The sequence below is a fragment of the Calliphora vicina genome, chromosome 2 (genome assembly GCF_958450345.1).
Source record: "Calliphora vicina chromosome 2, idCalVici1.1, whole genome shotgun sequence".
Classification (NCBI taxonomy): Eukaryota; Metazoa; Arthropoda; class Insecta; order Diptera; family Calliphoridae; genus Calliphora; species Calliphora vicina.
Genome location: NC_088781.1, coordinates 128711220 through 128734397, shown reverse-complemented (window position 1 = coordinate 128734397; position 23178 = coordinate 128711220). Strand labels below are relative to the sequence as shown.

Sequence of the window (23178 nt, the reverse complement as noted above, 5' to 3'; positions counted from 1 at the left end):
CTGTCTGTCTGTCTGTCTGTCTGTCTGTCTGTCTGTCTGTCTGTCTGTCTGTCTGTCTGTCTGTCTGTCTGTCTGTCTGTCTGTCTGTCTGTCTGTCTGTCTGTCTGTCTGTCTGTCTGTCTGTCTGTCTGTCTGTCTGTCTGTCTGTCTGTCTGTCTGTCTGTCTGTCTGTCTGTCTGTCTGTCTGTCTGTCTGTCTGTCTGTCTGTCTGTCTGTCTGTCTGTCTGTCTGTCTGTCTGTCTGTCTGTCTGTCTGTCTGTCTGTCTGTCTGTCTGTCTGTCTGTCTGTCTGTCTGTCTGTCTGTCTGTCTGTCTGTCTGTCTGTCTGTCTGTCTGTCTGTCTGTCTGTCTGTCTGTCTGTCTGTCTGTCTGTCTGTCTGTCTGTCTGTATGTCTGTCTGTCTGTCTGTCTGTCTGTCTGTCTGTCTGTCTGTCTGTCTGTCTGTCTGTCTGTCTGTCTGTCTGTCTGTCTGTCTATTTAAAATCGAGAAAATCTGTCCACAAATGGCTGAAATATAAGGAAAAAACCAGGACAAGCTCGATTTGTCACCTATTTTTTTTACCTATTTCTGGATTACTAAGTCATTAATATAGACAATATGGATATCTAATGATAGATATTTCAAAGACCTTTGCAATGACGTATATAAGACCTACAATGGGTCAAAATCGGAAAAAAACATTTTAACTCGAATTTTTTTCAGGAACATTTTTGAGATCACTTATATATTGGATAAAAACTAGATTTTTTCTGGAGTTTCGTGTTCGGTTTTAACAGAAACCTAAATGTTAGGTAGCCGAATACAGCACTCCCACTTGTTCTAGTAGATACCAGGAAAATAGGTTATGGGAAGAAATACAAAGGGAGTAGAGTTCGTGGACATAAATTAAAATTTTTCTACATATGCCCTAAAGGACAAGTTTCCTTTATAAATATAAAATTCAGTCAAAGACTTTAAATTTTGGATTACAAATGGTTTAACAGCACAGCACTGTATTAAAACATATATTTTGTATACTAATTTTCAACAATTTACAAAATCTAGTAAAACAAACTAATCATACAATTTCATACAATTAACAACTTAAACGGGTGTGCATGACTGACGTCCCTTAACACCAGCCTTTTTAAAACCGGGTTTACAAATACAGAAACCCGGTGAGGTACAATAACCATTGGGGCAGCCTAGAGGGCAATGAGGTTTACACATATTGGGTTGTAGTTCATCGGCTATATAACCAGAATTGCAAACGCATTGATTGTTGCCACCGCAAACACCATTCAAACAGGGCACCTCACAGTGGGGTACACACCTAGTACCTGAATGATCCAATTCAAAACCTTGGCCGCATGAGCAAGTGTCAGGGGCAATGCATTGGCCTTTATCGCAGCCTCTGTAAAAGTAAATTCTTTAATAAAAATTCCTTAAATATTATTAATTTTTATGAAAACTTACCGAGCACACACTGGCTCACATACGGCACCTACTTTAATATATCCCGTATTACAGCTACAGTAGCCGGGGGAGGTACATTTGCCATTTTCACAGTTATCACAGTGAGGCTCACATACTCCGGTAGCAGTTAGACGATAACCCTCTTGACAGGCACACTTATTGGGAGCCACACATTTACCAAACTGACAGCCGGGCTCACAGAGGGGAACACAATATTTTTGTTGCACCGGTTCCAAGGCATAACCAGGTTTACATCTGCATTCGTTGTTATCACCACACACACCATTACCGCAGCCGATGGGGCAAGTAGTAATGCATTTACCCTCATCATTGCGCACATGACCTGGCATGCAGACACAGGTATTGGGTGCAGTGCAAATACCATTGGGACAATCGTCGGCACAGATGGGATCACAACGTTTGAAGACATGGGGATTGCGTTCGTAGCCTTCACAGCAAACTTGTATTTGACTCATTTCAGCTTTGGTGCCATTACCAACGGGAACTACGCCAGAGCCGTGAATTAAGGAGGCGGTACTAAAAAGATTTCAATTAATTTCAAAGTCAATGTTTGTATTTAATACTAATGCTTAGACAAGTTAAAAAAAACTTCCTATTAAAGAATGAAAGAACTAGAACTAAACTATAACCTGAACTATAACCTGAACTAGAAACTGAAGTAGAACCTGAAGTAGAACCAGAAGTAGAAGCTGAACTAGAACCTGAACTAGAACCTGAACAAGAACCTGAACCTGAACTAGAACCTGAACTAGAACCTGAACTAGAACCTGAACAAGAACCTGAACAAGAACCTGAACTAGAACCTGAACTAGAACCTGAACTAGAACCTGAACTAGAACCTGAAATAGAACCTGAACTAGAACCTGAACTAGAACCTGAACTAGAACCTGAACTAGAACCTGAACTAGAACCTGAACTAGAACCTGAACTAGAACCTGAACTAGAACCTGAACTAGAACCTGAACTAGAACCTGAACTAGAACCTGAACAAGAACCTGAACAAGAACTTGAACTAGAACCTGAACTAGAACCTGAACAAGAACCTGAACTAGAACCTGAACTAGAACCTGAACTAGAACCTCAACTAGAACCTGAACTAGAACCTGAACTAGAACCTGAACTAGAACCTGAACTAGAACCTGAACTAGAACCTGAACTAGAACATGAACTAGAATCTGAACTAGAACCTGAACTAGAACCTGAACTAGAACCTGAACTAGAACCTGAACTAGAACCTGAACTAGAACCTGAACTAGAACCTGAACTAGAACCTGAACAAGAACCTGAACAAGAACCTGAACTAGAACCTGAACTAGAACCTGAACTAGAACCTGAACTAGAACCTGAAATAGAACCTGAACTAGAACCTGAACTAGAACCTGAACTAGAACCTGAACTAGAACCTGAACTAGAACCTGAACTAGAACCTGAACTAGAACCTGAACTAGAACCTGAACTAGAACCTGAACTAGAACCTGAACTAGAACCTGAACAAGAACCTGAACAAGAACTTGAACTAGAACCTGAACTAGAACCTGAACAAGAACCTGAACTAGAACCTGAACTAGAACCTGAACTAGAACCTCAACTAGAACCTGAACTAGAACCTGAACTAGAACCTGAACTAGAACCTGAACTAGAACCTGAACTAGAACCTGAACTAGAACATGAACTAGAATCTGAACTAGAACCTGAACTAGAACCTGAACTAGAACCTGAACTAGAACCTGAACTAGAACCTGAACTAGAACCTGAACTAGAACCTGAACTAGAACCTGAACTAGAACCTGAACTAGAACCTGAACTAGAACCTGAACTAGAACCTGAACTAGAACCTGAACTAGAATCTGAACTAGAACCTGAACTAGAACCTGAACTAGAACCTGAACTAGAACCTGAACTAGAACATGAACTAGAACCTGAATTAGAACCTGAACTAGAACCTGAACTAGAACCTGAACTAGAACATGAACTAGAACCTGAACTAGAACCTGAACTAGAACCTGAACTAGATCCTGAACAAGAACTTGAACTAGAACCTGAACTAGAACATGAACAAGAACCTGAACTAGAACCTGAACTAGAACATGAACTAGAACATGAACTAGAACTGAACTAGAAATGAACTAAAACCTGAACTAGAACCTGAACTAGAACAATAACTAAAACCTAATGTATAACCTGAAATAGAACTTAACTAGAACCTGAACTAAAAGCTTATTTAGAAGGTTTTTTCATAGATGGCTGAGATAATCTATAATAAGGAGACAAAAGTTTCAAAGCAAAACAATCTTGATTTATTTTTTTTTCATATATTATTTTTTCATTATTTTTCAACAAAACCTCTTTACATGTTCGAATACTTTATCAAATTCTCAGAAATTTCAATAAAATTTGATTAAGTACTGCAGCTTCCAGTGAACACTTAATTATTTTAAATAAAAAGCAAAACATCTACATTCTCATGAAAACGAAACACTGCTCTAGTTTAATAAAAAAACATTTTTTCATTTGAAAAGCAACTAAATAAGTAAATAAATATTATCACCAATATTGAGGATGTGAAGGTTAGTAGTTCATTTCAGTAGCATTGTTTACACATGCCATCTACAACTAACTGAAGGTTTAACAATTGAAAATAAAACTTTAACTTACGGCACTTCTTTAAAACAAATACCCGAAGCCATGGACGATCTGGTTTTGTTAATAAATTCTGCAGTGGCATCTAAGATTATCGGGGGTCTGACCGCGGTGGGCACTGCACCACCATGATAATATTCAGCTGGTTTAAAATTGCCATTATAACGATCGTAGCTGTCATGTTGTGGCTGAGGAACGTCAAACTGCTGTTGTCTATAGACATAATGATTGGTTTCATTATGTTCGGTGGCATTGCCCAAGATCAAATTGCCCGAACTGGGTGCTGGGTAGCGTGTCTTAATGCCGGTATTTTTATATTGGCCTTGGCAGCTACAGAACAACACTAAGGCTGTTGCCAAAACAAGAAATGATTTCATGATTAAATATCTTCAATGAGCTCACTTTCTGTGCTAAAACACAAAAACGTCTAAATTCTTTAAAAGTCTAACAAAAACTGAGTTGAAATTAAATTATTTCATTATAAGCATTAAAAAATGCATTTCAAATATTTGCTATGAATTAATGTGAGCAGAATTCAAGATAATCTTAAGCTAAGTTTAACAGCTCTCTTTCTCTTACTCTCCTTTTCTATAAAAACAGCTCTCATTTATATATTTCGTGAAAAAAAACTCTTTTTGTTTACAATTTTTAAATGATTTCATATCATTTATTTATTATTTATTTGATCAGTAGACAGCTAATGTGTGGCTTGATTTTAAAAGATTTTTTTTTTATTGTTTTAAAATAATTGTTAAAAGAAATACTCACAGCTTCCCAGAATACCAGATAACGTCATTTATGATGTCAAATTTTGTTTATTTACAACAAGTTTAATCTATAAAAATAACATTTGAATTTATAAACATTTATCAGTTGTTAATAATTTATAGAAATGTCTAAGAAAAAGCAATGCTTATTTATTTAACATTAAAATTTTAAAAACTCCTACTTCTTTCATATAGTCTACAAATTTCTATAACTGATATGCGAGATTTGTATAAAAATTCCTGAAAAAAATTCCAGTTCTACTTCTGTTCTAGTTCTGTTCTAGTTCTGTTCTAGTTCTGTTCTAGTTCTGTTCTAGTTCTGTTCTAGTTCTGTTCTAGTTCTGTTCTAGTTCTGTTCTAGTTCTGTTCTAGTTCTGTTCTAGTTCTGTTCTAGTTCTGTTCTAGTTCTGTTCTAGTTCTGTTCTAGTTCTGTTCTAGTTCTGTTCTAGTTCTGTTCTAGTTCTGTTCTAGTTCTGTTCTAGTTCTGTTCTAGTTCTGTTCTAGTTCTGTTCTAGTTCTGTTCTAGTTCTGTTCTAGTTCTGTTCTAGTTCTGTTCTAGTTCTGTTCTAGTTCTGTTCTAGTTCCGTTCTAGTTCTGTTCTAGTTCTGTTCTAGTTCTGTTCTAGTTCTGTTCTAGTTCTGTTCTAGTTCTGTTCTAGTTCTGTTCTAGTTCTGTTCTAGTTCTGTTCTAGTTCTGTTCTAGTTCTGTTCTAGTTCTGTTCTAGTTCTGTTCTAGTTCTGTTCTAGTTCTGTTCTAGTTCTGTTCTAGTTCTGTTCTAGTTCTGTTCTAGTTCTGTTCTAGTTCTGTTCTAGTTCTGTTCTAGTTCTGTTCTAGTTCTGTTCTAGTTCTGTTCTAGTTCTGTTCTAGTTCTGTTCTAGTTCTGTTCTAGTTCTGTTCTAGTTCTGTTCTAGTTCTGTTCTAGTTCTGTTCTAGTTCTGTTCTAGTTCTGTTCTAGTTCCGTTCTAGTTCTGTTCTAGTTCTGTTCTAGTTCTGTTCTAGTTCTGTTCTAGTTCTGTTCTAGTTCTGTTCTAGTTCTGTTCTAGTTCTGTTCTAGTTCTGTTCTAGTTCTGTTCTAGTTCTGTTCTAGTTCTGTTCTAGTTCTGTTCTAGTTCTGTTCTAGTTCTGTTCTAGTTCTGTTCTAGTTCTGTTCTAGTTCTGTTCTAGTTCTGTTCTAGTTCTGTTCTAGTTCTGTTCTAGTTCTGTTCTAGTTCTGTTCTAGTTCTGTTCTAGTTCTGTTCTAGTTCTGTTCTAGTTCTGTTCTAGTTCTGTTCTAGTTCTGTTCTAGTTCTGTTCTAGTTCTGTTCTAGTTCTGTTCTAGTTCTGTTCTAGTTCTGTTCTAGTTCTGTTCTAGTTCTGTTCTAGTTCTGTTCTAGTTCTGTTCTAGTTCTGTTCTAGTTCTGTTCTAGTTCTGTTCTAGTTCTGTTCTAGTTCTGTTCTAGTTCTGTTCTAGTTCTGTTCTAGTTCTGTTCTAGTTCTGTTCTAGTTCTGTTCTAGTTCTAGTTCTGTTCTAGTTCTGTTCTAGTTCTGTTCTAGTTCTGTTCTAGTTCTGTTCTAGTTCTGTTCTAGTTCTAGTTCTGTTCTAGTTCTGTTCTAGTTCTGTTCTAGTTCTGTTCTAGTTCTGTTCTAGTTCTGTTCTAGTTCTGTTCTAGTTCTGTTCTAGTTCTGTTCTAGTTCTGTTCTAGTTCTGTTCTAGTTCTGTTCTAGTTCTGTTCTAGTTCTGTTCTAGTTCTGTTCTAGTTCTGTTCTAGTTCTGTTCTAGTTCTGTTCTAGTTCTGTTCTAGTTCTGTTCTAGTTCTGTTCTAGTTCTGTTCTAGTTCTGTTCTAGTTCTGTTCTAGTTCTGTTCTAGTTCTGTTCTAGTTCTGTTCTAGTTCTGTTCTAGTTCTGTTCTAGTTCTGTTCTAGTTCTGTTCTAGTTCTGTTCTAGTTCTGTTCTAGTTCTGTTCTAGTTCTGTTCTAGTTCTGTTCTAGTTCTGTTCTAGTTCTGTTCTAGTTCTGTTCTAGTTCTGTTCTAGTTCTGTTCTAGTTCTGTTCTAGTTCTAGTTCTGTTCTAGTTCTGTTCTAGTTCTGTTCTAGTTCTGTTCTAGTTCTGTTCTAGTTCTGTTCTAGTTCTGTTCTAGTTCTGTTCTAGTTCTGTTCTAGTTCTGTTCTAGTTCTGTTCTAGTTCTGTTCTAGTTCTGTTCTAGTTCTGTTCTAGTTCTGTTCTAGTTCTGTTCTAGTTCTGTTCTAGTTCTGTTCTAGTTCTGTTCTAGTTCTGTTCTAGTTCTGTTCTAGTTCTGTTCTAGTTCTGTTCTAGTTCTGTTCTAGTTCTGTTCTAGTTCTGTTCTAGTTCTGTTCTAGTTCTGTTCTAGTTCTGTTCTAGTTCTGTTCTAGTTCTGTTCTAGTTCTGTTCTAGCTCTGTTCTAGTTCTGTTCTAGTTCTGTTCTAGTTCTGTTCTAGTTCTGTTCTAGTTCTGTTCTAGTTCTGTTCTAGTTCTGTTCTAGTTCTGTTCTAGTTCTGTTCTAGTTCTGTTCTAGTTCTGTTCTAGTTCTGTTCTAGTTCTGTTCTAGTTCTGTTCTAGTTCTGTTCTAGTTCTGTTCTAGTTCTGTTCTAGTTCTGTTCTAGTTCTGTTCTAGTTCTGTTCTAGTTCTGTTCTAGTTCTGTTCTAGTTCTGTTCTAGTTCTAGTTCTGTTCTAGTTCTGTTCTAGTTCTGTTCTAGTTCTGTTCTAGTTTTGTTCTAGTTCTGTTCTAGTTCTGTTCTAGTTCTGTTCTAGTTCTGTTCTAGTTCTGTTCTAGTTCTGTTCTAGTTCTGTTCTAGTTCTGTTCTAGTTCTGTTCTAGTTCTGTTCTAGTTCTGTTCTAGTTCTGTTCCAGTTCTGCTCTAATGTTCTCTTAGTTTAAAAAGTTCTCAGTTTATATAAAAATCGCCTATGCCATATCAATGACATTCTCTTTATTCCATATACAAAAAGAAAAGATCTTTAGAAATAAAATATCTAGGAAATTATTCTTGACATTAAATATTTACTTTCATTCAACGCCATCCGCAGCTGATAAGAAGAGTGAATTTGTATAAACTCAGTGGCTCTGCAAGATTATTTTATTGAAAACTACAAGCGTGTCACAGTCTTTCAAGACATCTAGTACTAGAAAAGTGTTTTTTCTTGTGATTAAAAATAATTAAAATTTAAATAAATAAAATGTTTAAAAGTGTGATATTGCTGTTTATTTTTGCTTCCATCGTCAGCATACAATCCAAGCCACAATTTTGGAAAATGAATACAATGAGTGCAAAAGACATGTTCATTTTGGATGTGAAAAGTACCATGTCAGCTGGTATCTGTTATAAACAAGTGCAGTAGGTTGAATTTGATACAAATTATTAAATTTAATTACAAACATTTTGTTCTTTGTTTTTCCAAATAGAGCGAAAGCCAGTGATCCTGAATTACGCATACGTACCGTGTCCTTTTGTTGTGAAGGCTATAAACGCAATCCTTTGTCACCGCATTCGGTGAAGTGCGATCCCATTTGCAATGAAGATTGTAGCAATGGCATTTGCTCGGCTCCAGATGTTTGTGAATGTTTTCCTGCTTACGAACGAAAAGGTGGAAGGTGTGAAAGTATATATCAGTAGATAATATAGACAAATAAATTTCTATAAATAAATTTGTTCAATTTTAGTTTCTTTATTAAATACAGTGTATTTGATGCCCCCATTTAAGTTTACTTTAATTTAGGTGACACAGTTTTTGATTGCTTTAGTTTGTCTATTTAAATTTTCATTTAATTACATAGTTTTGTTGCATTGCATTGAAAAAGTTCATGTGTGATAATCATAATATGAAACAAAAACAATTACTTTGAAAAAATTCTTACACTTGGCTTTGAAAACTAAATTTAAAAAAATAGATCAACTACAATTATTACGAAAGCCCTAAAATATGCAACCATTTATTTCAAAAAATGCAAAGTTATTCCATTTGTTTGTAGAGAATTATTAGTAATCTCCACAAATATATTTACAACAGTTTTTTAAATATTGGAACATTTTTAAATATTCAAAATTTTTTATACAATAATAAAATACAAGTGCTTTTTTATTAATTTTTATTCCTTTAAAATTTTGAATCTATTTGAAATGACCCACAAAAGGTGAAAATTCACCCAGTGTAAAATGTCTTCCAATTAACAAATTAAACTCATCAATTAAGGCCTCATTTAGTTTCTGGTGTTTCATCGAAGCGTATGTGGTCACTTTGTCGGGTGCAAAGCATTGATTTATAAACCTCGTTGTGCCGACTTGACAACGACAACGTCCCTTGGAGGTGCAATAGCCTAACTCACATTTCTGATAGGATTTGAAGGGTCCATCGACAATGGAACAACCACAAACACCAGGAGCAATACATTTTCCATAGAAACCACAACCGCTGCAAATGTAAATAAAGATTAGAACTAGAACACAACTAGAACAGAACTAGAACAGAACTAGAACAGAACTAGAACAGAACTAGAACAGAACTAGAACAGAACTAGAACAGAACTAGAACAGAACTAGAACAGAACTAGAACAGAACTAGAACAGAACTAGAACAGAACTAGAACAGAACTAGAACAGAACTAGAACAGAACTAGAACAGAACTAGAACAGAACTAGAACAGAACTAGAACAGAACTAGAACAGAACTAGAACAGAACTAGAACAGAACTAGAACAGAACTAGAACAGAACTAGAACAGAACTAGAACAGAACTAGAACAGAACTAGAACAGAACTAGAACAGAACTAGAACAGAACTAGAACAGAACTAGAACAGAACTAGAACAGAACTAGAACAGAACTAGAACAGAACTAGAACAGAACTAGAACAGAACTAGAACAGAACTAGAACAGAACTAGAACAGAACTAGAACAGAACTAGAACAGAACTAGAACAGAACTAGAACAGAACTAGAACAGAACTAGAACAGAACTAGAACAGAACTAGAACAGAACTAGAACAGAACTAGAACAGAACTAGAACAGAACTAGAACAGAACTAGAACAGAACTAGAACAGAACTAGAACAGAACTAGAACAGAACTAGAACAGAACTAGAACAGAACTAGAACAGAACTAGAACAGAACTAGAACAGAACTAGAACAGAACTAGAACAGAACTAGAACAGAACTAGAACAGAAGTAGAACAGAACTAGAACAGAACTAGAACAGAACTAGAACAGAACTAGAACAGAACTAGAACAGAACTAGAACAGAACTAGAACAGAACTAGAACAGAACTAGAACTAGAACTAGAACTAGAACTAGAACAGAACTAGAACAGAACTAGAACAGAACTAGAACAGAACTAGAACAGAACTAGAACAGAACTAGAACAGAACTAGAACTAGAACAGAACTAGAACAGAACTAGAACAGAACTAGAACAGAACTAGAACAGAACTAGAACAGAACTAGAACAGAACTAGAACAGAACTAGAACAGAACTAGAACAGAACTAGAACAGAACTAGAACAGAACTAGAACAGAACTAGAACAGAACTAGAACAGAACTAGAACAGAACTAGAACAGAACTAGAACAGAACTAGAACAGAACTAGAACAGAACTAGAACAGAACTAGAACAGAACTAGAACAGAACTAGAACAGAACTAGAACAGAACTAGAACAGAACTAGAACAGAACTAGAACAGAACTAGAACAGAACTAGAACAGAACTAGAACAGAACTAGAACAGAACTAGAACAGAACTAGAACAGAACTAGAACAGAACTAGAACAGAACTAGAACAGAACTAGAACAGAACTAGAACAGAACTAGAACAGAACTAGAACAGAACTAGAACAGAACTAGAACAGAACTAGAACAGAACTAGAACAGAACTAGAACAGAACTAGAACAGAACTAGAACAGAACTAGAACAGAACTAGAACAGAACTAGAACAGAACTAGAACAGAACTAGAACAGAACTAGAACAGAACTAGAACAGAACTAGAACAGAACTAGAACAGAACTAGAACAGAACTAGAACAGAACTAGAACAGAACTAGAACAGAACTAGAACAGAACTAGAACAGAACTAGAACAGAACTAGAACAGAACTAGAACAGAACTAGAACAGAACTAGAACAGAACTAGAACAGAACTAGAACAGAACTAGAACAGAACTAGAACAGAACTAGAACAGAACTAGAACAGAACTAGAACAGAACTAGAACAGAACTAGAACAGAACTAGAACAGAACTAGAACAGAACTAGAACAGAACTAGAACAGAACTAGAACAGAACTAGAACAGAACTAGAACAGAACTAGAACAGAACTAGAACAGAACTAGAACAGAACTAGAACAGAACTAGAACAGAACTAGAACAGAACTAGAACAGAACTAGAACAGAACTAGAACAGAACTAGAACAGAACTAGAACAGAACTAGAACAGAACTAGAACAGAACTAGAACAGAACTAGAACAGAACTAGAACAGAACTAGAACAGAACTAGAACAGAACTAGAACAGAACTAGAACAGAACTAGAACAGAACTAGAACAGAACTAGAACAGAACTAGAACAGAACTAGAACAGAACTAGAACAGAACTAGAACAGAACTAGAACAGAACTAGAACAGAACTAGAACAGAACTAGAACAGAACTAGAACAGAACTAGAACAGAACTAGAACAGAACTAGAACAGAACTAGAACAGAACTAGAACAGAACTAGAACAGAACTAGAACAGAACTAGAACAGAACTAGAACAGAACTAGAACAGAACTAGAACAGAACTAGAACAGAACTAGAACAGAACTAGAACAGAACTAGAACAGAACTAGAACAGAACTAGAACAGAACTAGAACAGAACTAGAACAGAACTAGAACAGAACTAGAACAGAACTAGAACAGAACTAGAACAGAACTAGAACAGAACTAGAACAGAACTAGAACAGAACTAGAACAGAACTAGAACAGAACTAGAACAGAACTAGAACAGAACTAGAACAGAACTAGAACAGAACTAGAACAGAACTAGAACAGAACTAGAACAGAACTAGAACAGAACTAGAACAGAACTAGAACAGAACTAGAACAGAACTAGAACAGAACTAGAACAGAACTAGAACAGAACTAGAACAGAACTAGAACAGAACTAGAACAGAACTAGAACAGAACTAGAACAGAACTAGAACAGAACTAGAACAGAACTAGAACAGAACTAGAACAGAACTAGAACAGAACTAGAACAGAACTAGAACAGAACTAGAACAGAACTAGAACAGAACTAGAACAGAACTAGAACAGAACTAGAACAGAACTAGAACAGAACTAGAACAGAACTAGAACAGAACTAGAACAGAACTAGAACAGAACTAGAACAGAACTAGAACAGAACTAGAACAGAACTAGAACAGAACTAGAACAGAACTAGAACAGAACTAGAACAGAACTAGAACAGAACTAGAACAGAACTAGAACAGAACTAGAACAGAACTAGAACAGAACTAGAACAGAACTAGAACAGAACTAGAACAGAACTAGAACAGAACTAGAACAGAACTAGAACAGAACTAGAACAGAACTAGAACAGAACTAGAACAGAACTAGAACAGAACTAGAACAGAACTAGAACAGAACTAGAACAGAACTAGAACAGAACTAGAACAGAACTAGAACAGAACTAGAACAGAACTAGAACAGAACTAGAACAGAACTAGAACAGAACTAGAACAGAACTAGAACAGAACTAGAACAGAACTAGAACAGAACTAGAACAGAACTAGAACAGAACTAGAACAGAACTAGAACAGAACTAGAACAGAACTAGAACAGAACTAGAACAGAACTAGAACAGAACTAGAACAGAACTAGAACAGAACTAGAACAGAACTAGAACAGAACTAGAACAGAACTAGAACAGAACTAGAACAGAACTAGAACAGAACTAGAACAGAACTAGAACAGAACTAGAACAGAACTAGAACAGAACTAGAACAGAACTAGAACAGAACTAGAACAGAACTAGAACAGAACTAGAACAGAACTAGAACAGAACTAGAACAGAACTAGAACAGAACTAGAACAGAACTAGAACAGAACTAGAACAGAACTAGAACAGAACTAGAACAGAACTAGAACAGAACTAGAACAGAACTAGAACAGAACTAGAACAGAACTAGAACAGAACTAGAACAGAACTAGAACAGAACTAGAACAGAACTAGAACAGAACTAGAACAGAACTAGAACAGAACTAGAACAGAACTAGAACAGAACTAGAACAGAACTAGAACAGAACTAGAACAGAACTAGAACAGAACTAGAACAGAACTAGAACAGAACTAGAACAGAACTAGAACAGAACTAGAACAGAACTAGAACAGAACTAGAACAGAACTAGAACAGAACTAGAACAGAACTAGAACAGAACTAGAACAGAACTAGAACAGAACTAGAACAGAACTAGAACAGAACTAGAACAGAACTAGAACAGAACTAGAACAGAACTAGAACAGAACTAGAACAGAACTAGAACAGAACTAGAACAGAACTAGAACAGAACTAGAACAGAACTAGAACAGAACTAGAACAGAACTAGAACAGAACTAGAACAGAACTAGAACAGAACTAGAACAGAACTAGAACAGAACTAGAACAGAACTAGAACTAGAACTAGAACAGAACTAGAACAGAACTAGAACAGAACTAGAACAGAACAGAACTAGAACAGAACAGAACTAGAACAGAACTAGAACAGAACTAGAACAGAACTAGAACAGAACTAGAACAGAACTAGAACAGAACTAGAACAGAACTAGAACAGAACTAGAACAGAACTAGAACAGAACTAGAACAGAACTAGAACAGAACTAGAACAGAACTAGAACAGAACTAGAACAGAACTAGAACAGAACTAGAACAGAACTAGAACAGAACTAGAACAGAACTAGAACAGAACTAGAACAGAACTAGAACAGAACTAGAACAGAACTAGAACAGAACTAGAACAGAACTAGAACAGAACTAGAACAGAACTAGAACAGAACTAGAACAGAACTAGAACAGAACTAGAACAGAACTAGAACAGAACTAGAACAGAACTAGAACAGAACTAGAACAGAACTAGAACAGAACTAGAACAGAACTAGAACAGAACTAGAACAGAACTAGAACAGAACTAGAACAGAACTAGAACAGAACTAGAACAGAACTAGAACAGAACTAGAACAGAACTAGAACAGAACTAGAACAGAACTAGAACAGAACTAGAACAGAACTAGAACAGAACTAGAACAGAACTAGAACTAGAACAGAACTAGAACAGAACTAGAACTAGAACAGAACTAGAACAGAACTAGAACAGAACTAGAACTAGAACAGAACTAGAACAGAACTAGAACAGAACTAGAACAGAACTAGAACAGAACTAGAACAGAACTAGAACAGAACTAGAACAGAACTAGAACAGAACTAGAACAGAACTAGAACAGAACTAGAACAGAACTAGAACAGAACTAGAACAGAACTAGAACAGAACTAGAACAGAACTAGAACAGAACTAGAACAGAACTAGAACAGAACTAGAACAGAACTAGAACAGAACTAGAACAGAACTAGAACAGAACTAGAACAGAACTAGAACAGAACTAGAACAGAACTAGAACAGAACTAGAACAGAACTAGAACAGAACTAGAACAGAGTTCTGTTCTAGAACATATACTTACTGTTCACATATGGCTTCACACTTGGATCCATTACGCTGATAGCCATTGAAACATCTGCAAAAGCCTGGTGCCGTACAAACCCCATTCTCACAATCATCACCACAATCCGGCAAACATGAGGTAGTATTTACATCATATTTATAGCCATCCTGGCAAATGCAGCCAGTACGATTAGCACAAAAACCATTTTCACAGCGTCTGAAATAATTTATACTTAATATTATTCACATTAAAACTTCTATGAAATTGACTTACAAATAACAATTGCTCTCGCATACCGAGCTATTGGCTCTCTGTTGATAACCCGGAAAACACTCACACTGATTAGGTCCCACACAATGGCCAAAGCCACAGTCGGGTATACACACCGGCTGACAACCCATTTGGGCCACATTCGTTTGTGTGGCCTTGGCATAACCCTCGGCACAGACGCATGTATCGGGCGCATCACATACTTCATTGCGAACACAGCCCAGGGTGCAGTTTGGTTCACAGTATTTCTTTGTTGGATCCAGATCATAACCCTTGTTGCAAACACAGGTACCGTTAAGATAACACTGGCCATTAGGACAGCCCAAGGGACAAGTGGGTACACAATCATTGCGATGATTTAATACAAAATCATCGAAACATTGACATACACCTCCTTCTAGACAGAAACCATTACGTTGACATTTTTGTCCACAATCCGGTACACATTTGGTCCAATCAAAGTCATAACGTTTGAAGCCCTCGCAACAGACTTCAATTAAATTAAAGTGTGGATTTAGAGAACTGTTGCCTATTACTTGGATATCTTTTTCAAACTGAAAGAAAATGGCACTGAAAATTGTAAAAAAAAAATAATTTTATTTCTGTTTCCATTCTGTTTTTGGATTTTAACTTACGGCACTTCTTTGGTACACTTTGGAGGATTGGAATGTCTTTGCGGCAGAGACAGTCCCGGCGTTCGTATTATTGGTTGTTTTGTTGTTGTCGTGGTTGTGTATTTTGTTGTATGATGTTCCGTTTGTATTGTATGGATGAATGAGCATAAAAATACAAGAGATAAGATTGTTTTGATTGCAAAATCGCGTAAATTTTTCATAATTCTTAAGATTCTGAAATTGTATTTCCTCTGATTTTGTGTGTGTTTTGTGTTGTTAATTGTGTAAGGTCTAACGAGTAACTGAATCAATCGTCGGTGTCTTGTATTTACTCAAACAAAGTATTGTTCAAAAGCAGCTTTATGTTTAAAGAGATAAGAATAAATGTATTAAGAGAATCGAGGCCTTCACTAAAGAGAATGTTACAAACCTATATTCTTTTGAAATAAATGATGGGAAACTTAAGCAATTGGAACATTTTTTAGGTTAGTTTTATTTCAAACTTTATTTAATCTATTTTATTACAAACATTAACAAGTTTATTGTTTCTAGCTTTTCAACCTCTTGGAATTGGCTGACAGTCATTGTCGGTCAACGAGTAGCCCTTCACACAACCACAAACCTCTGGAGCAGTGCAATTGTGCAAAGGATTCATGCCACAGCCCGAACTACAGATAGGTCGGCAAAATTGTTTAGTCTCATCCAACTTGTAGCCATTGTTGCACAAACAACTGCCCATCAATAAATTGCAACGGCCATTTAAACAGGAAATCGGACAGGTAAAGACGCACTCATCATTATCAGTCAAAACAAAGCCATCAAAACAACGGCACTTTTCGGGAGCAATACAGTCGCCATTACGGCAGCTAGAGCAAAAAGGACGACACAAGGTATTGCCCATATAACGTATAGGTCCAAAATCGGGACAGCATATTTCAATGTGATACAAGTCTTTGCTTTCTATAGTTTGGATAATAGCAGGCCAGGTATATTTTTTAAGCTCCTGGGAACTGAAATTAATTAATATAAATAAGGTTTCCTAATTAAACTCACTTACTTAACCCATTTGTAGCATTTATGCAATTTTCTTTCCACCGGAGAAATAACTCGTATTCTAGTACTTCGTCCTTTATGTCGTTTAGTTGTTCCCATATATTCGCCATATTGTACCGGACCATGCCAACGATTACCACTGGGCACAACTTTTTTGGTAGGATTTTCTCTTTCCTCTTCAGCCTTTTTCTTTTTTAAATTTCTAACACACAATGCCTCGGTAGTGCTGGCAAAGTGTTGTTGTGGTTTCTTTTTAGTTTGTATATGTTTTCTTACCGGCTTATAAGGATTTCTATAAGGTGGATCCATTTTGTAAGGCGGCCTTTGTAGTATATAAGTATCTGAGATATCATCATCGAAATCATGCTCCGGCTGAACTTTGCTAACTAAGCACAGTAAGACTAAACAGCTCGTAGTCCATTGCAAGAAATTTAATTTGCAAATCATTTGTATTTGATTTAATTTTATAATTACCGCTTAACTTCTCTTTAAAAGTACTGCAATCCAACTAATTAATTTTGTTGTGCTAGCTCAAATGATTTAATATTTTAGCAAATTTTTCAATTTGTACTTGATAACTGGCCTTCGGAATGTCAATATTGTGATGTTAGATTTGCAATAGAATTATTTTAAATAAGATTAAAACGTATTTCATTGATTAGACATTTTTAAATAATCAGATTAAACGCTCACTTAATTAGAAATTGCCAACTAATTAGTCAAACAAAAATATAACACTTATCAGCTGGTAAAAACTCAATTCATGTAAGACATTTTGTGTACAGAACAGGAATTGGAAGACAGGTATAGTTCTGATTCAGGTTATACTACAGGCTCAGTCATAGGTCATCATAAAATTAAATTTTAGCTTCAATCGTAGGTGTTTATGTAGTTCAATTTTAGCTCTAATCATAGGTCTTTATGTAGTTCAATTTCAGCTTAAGTCGTAGGTCTTCATGAAGTTAAATTTTAGGTTCAATCGTAGGTGTTTATGTACTTAAATTTTTACTCCAAACATAGGTCTTTATGTAGTTCAATTTCGGCTTCAATCGAAGGCCTTTATTTATTTAAATTTTAGCTTCAACAGTAGGTCTTTATGTAGTAAAATTTTAGCTTCAATCGTAGGTCCTTATGTAGTTCAATTTTGGTTTCAATCGTAGGCCCTTATATAGTTCAATCGTAGGCCTTTACTTAGTTCAATTTTAGCTTCAATAGTAGGAATTTATGTAGTTCAATTTAAGCTTCACTCGTAGGTCTTTATGTAGATTAGGTTTAGCTTCAATCGTAGGTCTTTATGTAGTCCAATTTTAGCTTCAATCGTAGGTCTTATGGAGTTCAATTTTAGCTTCAATCGTAGGCCCTTATGTAGTTCAGTCGTAGGTCCTTACGGAGTTCAATTTTAGCCTCAATGGTAGGTCCTTATGTACCTCAATTTTAGCTTCAATCTTAGGCCTTTTTGTAGTTCACTTTTATCTTCAATAGTAGAGCTTTATATAGATTAATTTTAGCTTCAATCATAGGTCTGTCTGTAAATTAATTTTAGCTTCAATCGTAGGCCTTTATGTAGTTCAATTCTAGCTTCAATCGTAGGTCTTTATGCAGTTAAATTTTACCTTCAGTAGTAGGGCTTTATATAGTTTAATTTGAACTTCAATTGTAGGTCTTTATATAGTTCAATTTTAGCTTCAATCGTATGTCTTTCTGTAATTTAATTTTAATTTCAAGCCTATTGCTATATGTAGATCAGTTTAAGCTTCAATCGTAGGGGTTTTTCCAGTTAAATTCTAGCTTCAGTCGCAGGTCTTTATGTAGTTCAATTTTAGCTTCAATCGTAGGTCTTTATATAGCGCATTCTGGACGTCCAGTTTTTCTAGCATTGCTGAACGTATGTCACGAATGACATGAACAATGTTGAGCTCCAAAGCGTCAATAATTGCTGGTTTATCAGCATAAACCAGTATCAAATCGAAAGACTTTGGAGGCGAATTGACACATCCATTCCTCGAAATCCACATATAGTCATATTTTGGTTTCAATATATCGATGGTTGCGGTCGCCGTATGGCACGTAGCGTCATCCTGTTGAAACCACATCTCGCCCGGATCAATGGTATCCATATTTTCAAAAACAAATCATTGGTCATGGTAACGATCGCCATTGACCATAATGAGAGCTAAGGCTTCATTTTTAAAGAAATAAGGTCCGTTGATGCCTTCGGCGCGTAAAGCGCTTCAAACGAGGAACGTTTTTGGACGTAATGGTGTCTGTGGGTTATGTTACGGGTAGACTCACTCCTTATGCGGCAGTTTTGTTTATTAACAAACCCGTTAAGTCAAAAATTAGAATCATCGCTAAACACTATTTTGCGATAAAACAGTCCAGACGTTACCCCGTCCGAATACTATTTGCTTCGATCGATGCAAAACTTTCTCTCTGTTTCAAAATAAAAGCAAAAAATTGGAAAAAATCCCGCATTTTTATGTCATATACAAATAAAGCGGAAACTCTCTTATCAAAGACCTAACTCAGTTGTCAACAAGTAAGAGAGCTATATTCGGCTGTGTCGAATCTTATATATCCTTCACCAAATATATCTCAGCCATTTGTGGACCGATTTTCTCGATTTTAAATAGCGACCGAGCCGGAAGAATTTCGGAGATATTGATGTATGAATCGTGTATGTAAGATATTTGGGGGCTTCGGAAAGTTGATTTCAACACACAGACGTACAGACGGACATGGCTATATCGATTCCGCTATCTATAACGATCCAGAATATATATACTTTATGGGGTCGCAAATGAAAAATGTGGAAATTACAAACGGAATGACAAACTTATATATACCCTTGCCACTCATGGTGAAGGGTATAAAAAGAGGGAAATAAATCTGTAACTTCGAAACCCTTACGCCAAAGTAGGACACCTCGGTTATGTTCAATTTTTAAAATGATACTATTTCTTCGTTCCGATTTAAGAAAAATTACACATACAGAATATCCTCGTCGAGCACTACATAAAACCAAAACCGTAGCTATCAATTATCTCTCATAGCTTAGGAGATATTCGCATTTGAAAATTTAATTTTCAACATTTTTACGCACCCTACTCCAGTTTTTTGGTGACCACGGTTACAAATATTCCCCGATTTTAACCATTTTTCTTTTATAGGATTAACAATAGATCTATATATCAAATAAAGAAAGAATGACTGAGTCCAAAGTTACATACATTTGAATATAAAAAAATTAAAAAAGGCGATTTTTCGCAATTTTTTTGGGAAAAAAAGTACTTTTATTCTTTTTAAGTTATCTAAAAATTTTCTAAGAGAATAAATAATGAATTTGTACTTTTTGAAAAGCTAACTTTACGCCAAATATTTTAAATGAAAAAAACATTTATAATTTTTGATACCGACGGGATCAGGTCCATTCAAATAATGCCTATTTTTTCATGTAAAATTCAACTTTAGGGCAAAAATTCTCAAATCGCATACTCGATATCAAAATATAAAAACCTATTTTAGATGACCCAATAAGTTCTTAATTATTTTGTAAAGGTTTCCGATAACCCCGCCCCTATTATGGATATTATAGCCAAAAAACGAAAAAATCCCATTTTTGGGATTTTTCAAGATTTTTTTTGGGAATTGCGGGATACTTGATTACGAGTTTTAAAATTTGTTTTTATTTTTCCATTTTATATAGAAAAATCTACATAACTGTGAAATTTCATTAAAAAATATTCATAAATAAAAATCTATGCAAAATTCAATAAAAAGCATTTTTTGTCATATTTTTCAAAAAAGTATTCCATGAATTTTTTAATTGTCAAAAGTTATATACATTTTTGAAAAGTAGACAAAATCTTCTATCCATTGATATATAACATGTCTACCTTATGTTTTTTACGTGTCAAATAAATTAGGGAAAACTTAACAACTCGCTGAGAATCGCACGTTCATGTTCTAGTTCAATTTGAAGTTCAGGTTCATGATATAGTTTGGTTCTAATTCAGTGCTAGCTCAGTACCAATTCTGTTGTTATTAAATATATATTTCAATAAAAGTTGTTTAATTTCAAGCCCAGCTTTGGTTGGGCTTAAATTAGTTTAATTTATTTTTCAGCGAATCGCCCTGTTAATTTAAATTTAAATAAATTATTATAGTTTAGTTAATAAGTTTCAAATTGATAAACGAACTAAGTTGTTAGTGTAAACTTAAAGCGAGTGTGAGTACATTTGTTTCTACGAAAACCTTCACTATATAGAAATCAATGTTAAGCTCAAGCTCATTATGGAAACAAAACAGTTCCTCTTGAAAATAAGTTTTTGAAAAAAAAAATCAAAACACAAAACAAATATTATCAGTAAATAAGCAGCCAAGATCAGACATTGAGTGAGAATTTCCCTAATTAAATTCTAGTGAAAAATAATATTTTTCAAACAATTTAGTTACACTTTAAAGTGTTGAAAGAGAGCAAGTTATTATTATATTTTATAAAGTGAAATGTTAGGAAATAGTTACATAATTAAGGTGCCAATTATGGCCATAATTGTGGGCTTGATATTGGCCCAACTACAGCTATTGTGTGCCAAAAATTATAATCAACCTTATGGCGATATAATGATGGGGGAAAATGAGTATCAAAATAGTTTCGATGCCAGAAATGGACCAAATAATAGAAATGGCCAACGTTTGGGGAATAACTACCAGCAGTCAGATGGCTATGGGGAAAATTATCAAAATGAATATGCAGCTGCTGGCTCGGGTCGCAGAAGAGGCGAACGAGAGAAAAGTCAAAACCAACAAAATATGGATAATACTTATTACAATCGAAATAATCGTAATTTGGGTAGAAATAATCCCAATGGCTGGATTTCCTCCAGCATTGTGGAGGAGCAACAAAATTCTAACATTACCATGGAAAATAATGGGCATACGTTGCAGCACAAGTGCCACATATGGGTGCCGTAAGTATAAAGTTATTTTTGAATATGGTAGGAATCAATTTTGCATTACCAGGTTTCATTTTGTAGCATGGATGCTTTAGATAAATATCCGGATGCTGAGAAAAAGCAGGATAACAAAATTGCTGGCTCAGTGTACATAGAGATCTGCTGCAAGGGTTATCAGGCCATGCGTTGGCGCGGCAAGACCTTGTGTCGTCCGGTGTGTGACAACTGTAAAAATGGCCGTTGCATTGCACCCGGCATGTGCGAGTGCTATGATGAGTATGTGGCCAATGACAATGGAGACTGTGTGTTCACTTGCCCCATGGGCTGTTTAAATGGTCGCTGCTATTTAGATGGCAGTTGTCAATGTGATCCCGGCTTTAAATTGGATGAATCACGTAAGTTCTGTCGTCCCATTTGCAGCAGGGGCTGTGGCACAAATCGTTTGCACAATTGCACCGAACCCGAAGTCTGCGGCTGTATTAAGGGTTATTTGCTAACCGACAACGATTGCCAGCCAGTGTGTCAGCCTGACTGCGGCAGTGGTGGCACTTGCCGTAGACCTAATGATTGCTTTTGTATTCCGGGTTTTGACATAAAGGATGGTGTCTGTCAGGCGAGTTGTTATCAGTAAGTTTGTGAGGTATTTCCTTAATTTATTGATAATGATGATGATTTTGTATTTTTTTTTAGAAAATGTGACAATGGTATTTGTTATAGTCCCAATAGATGTATTTGTAATCCTGGATTTACCTATCACGAACGTTCCACCCAGTGTATTCCAAAATAATTGAAGTGTTTCTTTTACATTATAACTACAAGTTAATTGTGATATAAATTTAGTTTTTTTTTTTTTCTTACAAAATAAAATAAAGTTGTATTGATTAAATTATATCTAACCTTCAAGAGATTCACAAACCTTGCCTGCTCTGGAAATCAGTTTTAGTTTCGAAAAATCACTACATGGCATTAACATTTGAAAATGAATTCGGGCATATGGCCAACGCGGCTGTTCTTCATAAAGCGCATTCTAGGCATCAAATTTTGGGCCAGTTTATCGAACATTGCTGGTCTTATTCCACGAATAACATGAACAATTTTGGCCTCCAAGGTGTCAGTTGTTGCTGGTGTATCAGCATAAACCAGTGACTTTATGTTGGCCTACAGGAAATAATCGAGATGTGTCAAATCGCATGACCTTGGATGACAATACTCGAAACCAAGTTATTGCCAAATTTTTATTTCAGTAAATTTTTGGTTGCAGTCACATTATGGCACGTAGCTTCATCCCGTTGAAACAACATCTGGCCCACATCAATCTCATCCATATTTCTAAACACAAAATCATTTATCATGGTGCAATATCGATTTCCATTGACCTAAAGCGAGCTCTATAATCATTTTTGAAGTAATAAGGTCCGATGTGCCACCAGTGTGTAAACCACACCAAACGGTGCATTTTTTTTTTGTATGTAAAGCAGTATGTAGTGTATGTTGTCGATTGGTCTCACTCCATATGCCAAAAATGAAAATTAACCTCATCGCCGAACAGAATATTTCGATAAAATAGTCGTCTATAAATAGTCGAATCAATGATTGATTTCCAAAGTAAAAGTTTAATAATTTGTTGGCGTTGTTCAAGCGTCAGTCTTTTCATGATGATTTGCCAGATCAGTATCAAATATATTAAAATTGACCGTAAAGTTTATGCAAATAATGCCTAGAAT

At 35.6% G+C, this 23178-nt stretch overlaps 4 protein-coding genes across 4 annotated transcripts; 1 reads left to right on the top strand and 3 right to left on the bottom strand.

The window, feature by feature from the left end:
* Positions 1–958: 958 nt before the first annotated feature.
* LOC135951760 (epidermal growth factor-like protein) lies at positions 959–4565 on the bottom strand. The gene is made up of 3 exons (XM_065501461.1): positions 4132–4565; positions 1456–1992; positions 959–1393 (listed from the first exon to the last, which is right to left on the bottom strand). The coding sequence occupies exons 1-3, from the start codon at positions 4491–4493 to the stop codon at positions 1084–1086; spliced, it is 1209 nt and encodes a 402-aa protein (XP_065357533.1). The 5' UTR covers positions 4494–4565; the 3' UTR covers positions 959–1083.
* A 3376-nt stretch (positions 4566–7941) lies between these two features.
* LOC135950865 (uncharacterized) lies at positions 7942–22343 on the top strand. Its single transcript, XM_065500388.1, has 5 exons — positions 7942–8216; positions 8285–8494; positions 21002–21469; positions 21536–22081; positions 22145–22343. The coding sequence occupies exons 1-5, from the start codon at positions 8059–8061 to the stop codon at positions 22239–22241; spliced, it is 1479 nt and encodes a 492-aa protein (XP_065356460.1). The 5' UTR covers positions 7942–8058; the 3' UTR covers positions 22242–22343.
* NimB4 (Nimrod B4) lies at positions 8952–15719 on the bottom strand. The gene is made up of 4 exons (XM_065501460.1): positions 15468–15719; positions 14836–15402; positions 14581–14778; positions 8952–9291 (listed from the first exon to the last, which is right to left on the bottom strand). The coding sequence occupies exons 1-4, from the start codon at positions 15665–15667 to the stop codon at positions 8991–8993; spliced, it is 1266 nt and encodes a 421-aa protein (XP_065357532.1). The 5' UTR covers positions 15668–15719; the 3' UTR covers positions 8952–8990.
* Positions 15952–17030, bottom strand: LOC135951761 (uncharacterized). Its single transcript, XM_065501462.1, has 2 exons — positions 16504–17030; positions 15952–16456 (listed from the first exon to the last, which is right to left on the bottom strand). The coding sequence occupies exons 1-2, from the start codon at positions 16944–16946 to the stop codon at positions 16003–16005; spliced, it is 897 nt and encodes a 298-aa protein (XP_065357534.1). The 5' UTR covers positions 16947–17030; the 3' UTR covers positions 15952–16002.
* Positions 22344–23178: the final 835 nt, after the last annotated feature.